The sequence below is a fragment of the Gekko japonicus genome, unplaced genomic scaffold (assembly GCF_001447785.1).
Source record: "Gekko japonicus isolate JY-2015 unplaced genomic scaffold, Gekko_japonicus_V1.1 scaffold501, whole genome shotgun sequence".
Lineage (NCBI taxonomy): Eukaryota > Metazoa > Chordata > Lepidosauria > Squamata > Gekkonidae > Gekko > Gekko japonicus.
In genome coordinates this window covers 1,581,002-1,588,548 of record NW_015175985.1, presented here as the reverse complement: position 1 = coordinate 1,588,548, position 7,547 = coordinate 1,581,002, and the positions used below count along the sequence as shown (strand labels likewise).

Genomic DNA, 7,547 nt, shown 5'->3' with positions numbered 1-7,547 from the left:
AGAGATTCAAGGTAAAATTTTGGATGAAGAGTGGGATAGGATTTTTAGGTTACCTCCTTTTGTTACAATGTCCAGGTTAATACAGGAGCAGGGTTTGAAGATGATACAGAAATGGTATTATACACCGGTTAAGCTGAGCTATATTTCAAAACCGGGAAGTAAAAATTGTTGGAGGAAATGTGGAGAGGTGGGAACGTTCAGTCATATGTGGTGGGATTGTCCTTTGGTAAAGAAATTTTGGGATCAGATTGGTATAGAAATGTCGGGGATTGTGGGAAGAAGGGTAAGAATATCTAAAGCAATGGCACTTATTAGTTTGGATGGTATAGGGTTAAGGTTAAAAGAGGAATGTAAATGGATAAATTTGATGTTAGTAGCAGCAAGACAAGTGATAGCAAGGAATTGGAAAGAAGCTGAGGAATTGACGATTAATCATTGGAGGGAAAAAATGAATAATATAATAATTTTAGAGTATCTTACAATGAAGATACGTAGAATGAATGGGTTAAAGGTTAATGACCAGGAGGAGGACTGGTTTAGAAGGATGGTGGGGTATTTGGGAAAGTTTAAAAATTTTGGGGTGATTAGTCAGTTAATAGGAAATTGAGAGGTTAATTTGATTATAAGATTAAGATGGAAGGTTAATAGAGTAATAGAGTTGTATTGAGATTGATTGTGATATAATACTGTATGGAAATTTATTTATGTCTCTAATGCCTGGAAGTGTTGGTGTTGGCCATGTTTTATGAAATAAAATATTATTAAAAAAACAAACCAAAGCTTGACTGCTGTTTCTATTATTGTTTTAATTATTTAACTATTGTTGTTGAGACTGTGACTCTCTAACCCACCCTGAGCCCGTTTGCGGGGAGGGAAGGAGAAAGAAAGAAAGAAAGAAAGATTAGAAAGAAAGAAAGAAAGAAAGAAAGAAAGAAAGAAAGAAAGAAAGAAAGAAAGAAAGAAAGAAAGAAAGAAAGAAAGAAAGAAAGAAAGAAGCTTGGTATTCCTGTTACCTGGAAAGTCATTTCTTTGATTCGTCGTTCATACTTGCGAATACCCTTGATGGCTTCTGTAGCTCGCTTCTGCTCTCCCTCGAGTTCAGACTCTAACTCACGGATCTAGGAGGTCAAATGAAACATGGTTTCGCAAATCTTAGTCAGGAGGCTCTGGAGAGCTCTGATATGTGTTACCCTCCCACTTTTGATTCCAGTGTATACCCTGGCCTCCATTTTCTGGATCTGTTTCTTTCCTCCTTTTAAGGCAAGCTGTTCTGCCTCATCCAGGCGAAGCTGCAAGTCCTTCACTGTCTGATCCAGGTTCTTTTTCATTCTTTCCAGATGGGCACTGGTATCTTGCTCTTTCTTTAGCTCTTCTGCCATCATGGCCGCCTTGAAACATATACAATAGATTTGGATTAACAAGTGCACTAAGTACACTAAGAACAAAGGAGGAGGTCAACTCAGTTTGAAAAGTCAAGTTTTGATCCCAGAAACAGCCTGTCATAACAAGAAGGTCTAATGAATGAACCTTGACTGAATCAAGCTACCAACCTGCTGGGCTGACCATAGAATATTGTATAGGAACACCTGTGAATTTAACATAAGAACATAAGAGATGCCAATGTTGGATCAGGCCAAAGGCCCATCCAGTCCAACACCCTGTGTCACACAGTGGCCAGAAATACCAGGTGCCATCAGGAGGTCCACCAGTGGGGCCAGGACATTAGAAGCCCTCCCACTGTTGACCCCCCCCAGCACCAAGAAGACAGAGCATCACTTGCCCCAGAGCCCCTATCTATACCTTGTGGCTAATAGCCACTGATGGACCTCTGCTCCATATGCTTATCTAATTCCCTTTTTTAAGCCGTCCATGCTTGTAGCCGCCACCACTTCCTGTGGCAGTGAATTTCAGAGTACCTTTATAATACTGACTAGGAATAAGGCCCATTGTGGAAATAAATACAACAAGCTCTAGAAAGAGACTCTGGGAGAGTGCCAAGGCCTTGTGCACTCAGCGTAAATTTGCTGTGGTGACCTCCTCAAAACCCACCCTTCTCCAGGCTCCACCCCTGAAATCCCCAGGAATTTTCCAACTTGAAGTTGGCAACCCCATCCCTTTCCCAGCTAACTGTCAACCTACCATTATCTGCCCCTCTGACTGCAGCTGACTTCTGCCCTCCCTCCTGGAGATCAGTTGTATTTCTGAATGATCTCCATCCTTCACCTGGAGATTGGCAACAATGGTTCCCCAGGAGAAAATGTCTGGTTTGGAGGGTGGAGTCTATGGCATTGTACCTGTCTGAGGTCCCACCCCTCCTCAATCCTCACCTTCTCCAGGCTCCACACCTCAAATCCCCAGAGTTGGCAACTCCAATCTGGAGTTGGCAACCCTATCTCCTTCCCAGCCAAGCATCAAACTGCCATTATCTGCCCCTCTGATTTCAGCTTTCCATCTCCTCCCCCCTCCCTCCTGGAGATCAGTTGTAATTCTGAGTGATCTCCACCCCTCACCTGGAGATTGGCAACAGTGGTTCCCCAGGAGGAAATGGCTGGTTTGGAGGGTGGAGTCTATGGTATTGTACCTGTCTGAGGTCCCACCCCTCCTCAAACCTCACCCTCTCCAGGTTCCATCCCTCAAATCTCCAGGAATTTCCCACCTGGAGTTTGCTACCCCATCTCCCTCCCAGCCAATCATCAACCTACCTTTATTTCCCCCTCACTCTTCAGCTTTCAATCCCCCCCCCACACCTGCAGCCTCTACCCAGGAGGAAAAGTAGTATTTCTCTGCAATGGGGACCAAAGCAGCTTATATCATTCTCCTCTCCGCTGTTTGACTTGCACAAACCCTGTGAGGTAGGTTAGGCTGAAAGTCTGTGACTGGTCCAAAATCACCCACTCAGCTTCTACAGCAAGAACCTGGATCTAGCAGACCCTGCTCTGAAGCACTGACTGCTATGCCTAGGGTAGCCAACCTCCAGGTGGAGCCTGAAGATCACCAGGTATCACAACTGAACTCCAGACAGCAGACCTCTCCCCCCCCCGGAGGAAATAACTGCTTTGGAGGGTGGGCTGTATGGCATTCTGTTCAGCTGAGGCCTCTCCCCTCCCCAAACACTGGCTTCCTTAGACTCTACCAGAAAATCTCCAGGAATCTCCCTACCTGGAGCTGGCAACCCTAGTCAGGACTGGCCACAATGAGTTCTTCACAAAGGCCTGCAAAGGGTTTCCTTCCTTTGTCTGAACCAAGCTTGTTTGCCTACTGTGGTGAAACAGGCTCCAGTTTACAACTCAGCCGGATGGGCTGGAGTATATATTGATGCTGCCGTGCCCCTTGGACAGTCCCTCTTCTCCCACACCTTTTGGCCTTGGGGCAGCTGGGAACTGTAGGCCAGCAGATGAGGAACCCCCATTCAACCCAGCGAGTGATACCCCTCTCTGCAGGCCCCTCTCTGGAATGACAGCTCAATTAAACCTTATGGGGGAACATTTTAAACAACCAACCACAGACAGCAGCCATCTTACAAACACAGGTAACTGCCATTTTGTTACACCTACCAACAGCCACTGAGGGAAGAGTTAGTCCCACATAGCAGGCAAGCAGGAGAAGCATCTTTGTCAGGAGAGAAAGCTGTTTGCCAATAATTCTGACAGGGCACAGTGGCTGAAGGGGGAGTGGGCAGGGAAGAGGAGCAGACCCAGCACCCGGCCAATGGCACGTGAGTACTCTTGAGTGGCGGCTGACGGGCCAATGGCTGAGGGAGGGCATGGAATGCTACCACTCAAAAATAGAATTATTATATAGGAGAGAAGAGATGGTAGAAGCATGGTATCACATTTCATGGTGTGAGTGTGTGGAACCTTTTAAAAACATATAGAGACAGACAACCAGGTATGGGAACAGCTTTTTTGGGGGGATGCAGTGTGGCTGGGAGTTCCAGGTAAGTGATTATGGCCATCATGCTAAGTCATTCACATGTATTTTCCAACTGAATGTAATTGCCTCATGGAAAAGTAATTCCCACAGAGCTATCGCTAAAGCGTACCTATGTATAGGATATTTTTAGATCCCATATTTGAGTAGCAGGACTCTTGCCTCCATTTTTCCTAATAGAAGGCAAAAATTCAACAGGCATAGCTTTTCTCAGTCCAGATAGGTAGCAATGTACCCAACTATTTTCAAATGTCTGCATTCTGACTAACAAGACTGCACTTTTTAAAAGGCTATCCTGTAAAGCTGAAATTTGTCGATTTATTTGCTATACAACATGGGCAGGCACTCTCTCCCAAGTGAGGGGCTGAAAGTATGGCTAGAAAAGTATACAGAATCATACCAACATGTTAGCTAAAAGTGAAAGAAAGTAGAGGCAAATTGCACAGAATTTAACTCATGAGTCAATGTTATAGCTACAAGACTCATTCATTATAAATCATGCATTTCATTTTCCTGGTCTGCTGATTGTAAACTTCTTTATAGTAGAGTATCTTAGTTTTCACCAAGGTTGTTTTGGGCTTCCAGCTCAATGCTATATTAAGAAGTACTTCTACCCTATAATTTCTCTCTGCAGCCTTAGAGCGTTACCTGCCCCCTTTCTTTGCAATTATAATACCTTTGTTTTGATAGCTTATGCTGATTTTTAAAGTAGTAAGATATGAATGGTCAGGGGCCACTTGTGATTTTCACTGATGTACAAGTTCACTTGTTTTGTGATGAATGCCTCAGTGTTCTATCTCTTTCTGTTCATCTTCGAATAAGCTCATACCACAGACTTGCTAATAGTAGAAAACTTTTGGGCAAGCACTAAAAGGGAAACATGAAGCCTTACGTCTGTAATTGCCTTCTTGGCCTTATCTTCTGCATTTCTGGCCTCTTTAATGGCATCTTCTACTTCACTCTGAAGCTGAGAAATATCAGTTTCCAACTTCTTCTTTGTGTTAATCAGGCTAGTGTTCTGAAGAAGAGACAGAATGAGGGTACATTTGTATCTTTTCAGCAATTTGTAGCAATCGCGCTGAAATTACTTCTAACAAGCTCAAAGACTGTATACTTCTGATTATCAGATATTGAGGACTATCAACAGAGGATGGCTATCACAATTATGCTCTACTTCTGAACTTCTCTGGACCATCTGGGTAGCCACTGTCTGACACAGAAAGCTGGAGCAGATGCACCTTTGGTTTGATCCAGAAACACATGTTTTAGATTGCTAAGAATTAAAGACATAATACATACCTGTGTGTGTAGGAGTTGCACACGTTCAGTGGCATCCAGAAGTTCTTGTTCAGCTATCTTCCTGCCCCTCTCTGTCTGTTCCAGAGCTGCTCGGAGCTCCTCAATTTCAGCCTGCATCAAGTTAGCCCTACGTTCAACCATGGCCAACTGTTCTTTCAAATCTTCTTGACCTCGGAGGGCATCATCCAAATGCAGCTGTGTATCCTAAACACAAACAACAATATGTTCAGTGGTGTCAATCTTTTTGGAAAATAATTTTATACCTCTTGTAGAAAAGGTCACTGGAGAATATACTTTGAGCTGCCCCTGGATGTTCCTGAGGTGCTTCTGTGTCTCAGCTGCTAGGCGGTTGGCATGGCTCAGTTGAACTTCCATTTCATTCAGATCCCCTTCCATCTTCTTCTTAATCCGCATAGCTTCATTCCTGCTCCGTATTTCTGCATCCAAAGCGCTTTGCATCGTGTCCACTGTTCTCTGGTGGTTCCTCTTTAACTGATCAATTTCTTCATCTTTCTCAGCAATCTTTCTATCAATCTCAGATTTCACCTGGGTCAGCTCAAGCTGAATGCGAAGTATTTTGGCCTCCTCATGTTCAAGAGCTGCCTATAGAAGAAAACATTGGAAAAAAAATTAAATACTGTTATTTGATTCAAGGCAGTTATATTCCTTGTGAATACTTCCTCTTATTGAAAATACCATAATGTGAAAGATGTACTTAGATAGTTAATGCTTTAATATTAACTGGAAGTTAATACTGGAAGCTTCCCAACACAGTAGGCATGATGAAGCATGGGGGATGCCCATGCTGCACTTAAAGTCATGCTAAGTCACACTATTGGGTCTCTGGAGAAACTCCATTTTGTGTATGTGTTTAAGTTGGTGTGGGCCAGACAGGAGGAGGCCATCAGACTTGAGGTAGGCCTTGGCCTAACCTCCTCCTCATTCCCCCCTTCCCCTCCTGTCTCCAAACAGTAGTCTGAGGACAGCTTCCTAGAGAGGTCAGGAAGTCTATCATGGTGGTGAGATCTGCCCCAAAATGCTGCAGGAGGGAGAGCCAGTTCCTGGGCAGGAAACTGCTGTTTGATATAGTGGAGTTTTGGGCGGGAAGCCAGTCTATCAGAAGTCTGAAGCGAGTCAAACAGTGGGTTGGAGTCAGCAGGAGGCAGAGGCCATTGTGGGAGACATGCCGATCCCACTTTCTCTAATGAAATAAAGTAAAGTACCTGCCCTGCAGACCATCTAGACAGGGCATGAGTGTGGAGAAGGGAGAGATGGAGAGGTTTTGTCACCTTTATTTTGATTCTTCTGTTCAGTGGTGGCAGCAATACCTGTAGGCAGTGGAGAAAGACTGCCCCTTCAGGTGCAAGGTCAGGCAAAGGAGGGGTGGGGAGAGCGGGGCCTGCCAGCTGACATGGACCCGTTCCACCACAGGGTCCATCTACCAACCAAATGGGAAGAAACTAGGTTCAAATCAGGTTCAATGTGGCTGCAATGAATCAGTAACTCCAATCCCACCAAACAGGCTAGACAGAAGCATGGTTGTTAATGACCATATGTGTTCCCTTCTTTCACTAGATACCGTACCTCTGCTTCCTCTAGAGCCATCTGCATGTCAGATTTCTCCACTTCTATCTGCTTCTTGGCCTTCTCAAGTTCATGGATAGTCTTGCCATTTTCAGCGATCTGTTCTGTAAGATCAGCTATTTCCTCTAGATAATTTAAAAAAAATGCACAGAAATGGCTGATATTGAATACCTGAAAAGTTAAATGCTTCTAGAGTAACTTAGATAAGTACAAACACTGAAAAATGCACATGTAAAAAGCTGTTGCATGGAACCACAGTTGAGAGGGGTGTCTTCTTCAGTCAGCTTAAGAAAACTTTGACCCTTGTCTCACCAGCCCTGTTTGTACAACTACTTCTTCTTCTTCGCCATACTCAGGCATGCATTGCTATAGGCTAATATAATGTGTGAACCATGGAATCACAGACATAATCAGCAATTCCTGCATTCATGTTCATTTTTTCTAGTCACTGAAATCTAGAAAATTCTGTCAACTATACCCATCATCAGCTGGTTTGTGCATGATATACAACCATGTGAACACATTCCCATGGATGGCCACAGTCCATCCATGTGGACAAACTAGTATTGTGATAATCAGTTTTTTGTTGTCACATCAGTATTCGCAACCTCTCTGAACAAAATGGTCATTTCTGAAAACAGTCATTAGCAATATATGGTTATTCCTAACTGTCCTTGTCTGGAACAGACACTTTTAATTCGAAGCATGAGACAGACAACATTTTTACTTCAAGG

General features: G+C 43.9%; 1 protein-coding gene across 1 annotated transcript in view; it reads right to left on the bottom strand.

Annotated features, from left to right (window-relative positions):
* The window catches only part of LOC107123118 (myosin-3), a 78,130-nt gene that overhangs the window by 7,653 nt on the left and 62,930 nt on the right, over positions 1-7,547 (bottom strand). The window contains exons 32-37 of the mRNA XM_015426294.1: positions 6,814-6,938; positions 5,524-5,832; positions 5,230-5,433; positions 4,823-4,948; positions 1,218-1,388; positions 1,014-1,118 (exon numbers count right to left, since the gene is read on the bottom strand). Of these exons, the coding sequence (XP_015281780.1) occupies positions 1,014-1,118; positions 1,218-1,388; positions 4,823-4,948; positions 5,230-5,433; positions 5,524-5,832; positions 6,814-6,938 (1,040 nt within the window). The remainder of the gene's footprint in view (positions 1-1,013; positions 1,119-1,217; positions 1,389-4,822; positions 4,949-5,229; positions 5,434-5,523; positions 5,833-6,813; positions 6,939-7,547) is intronic.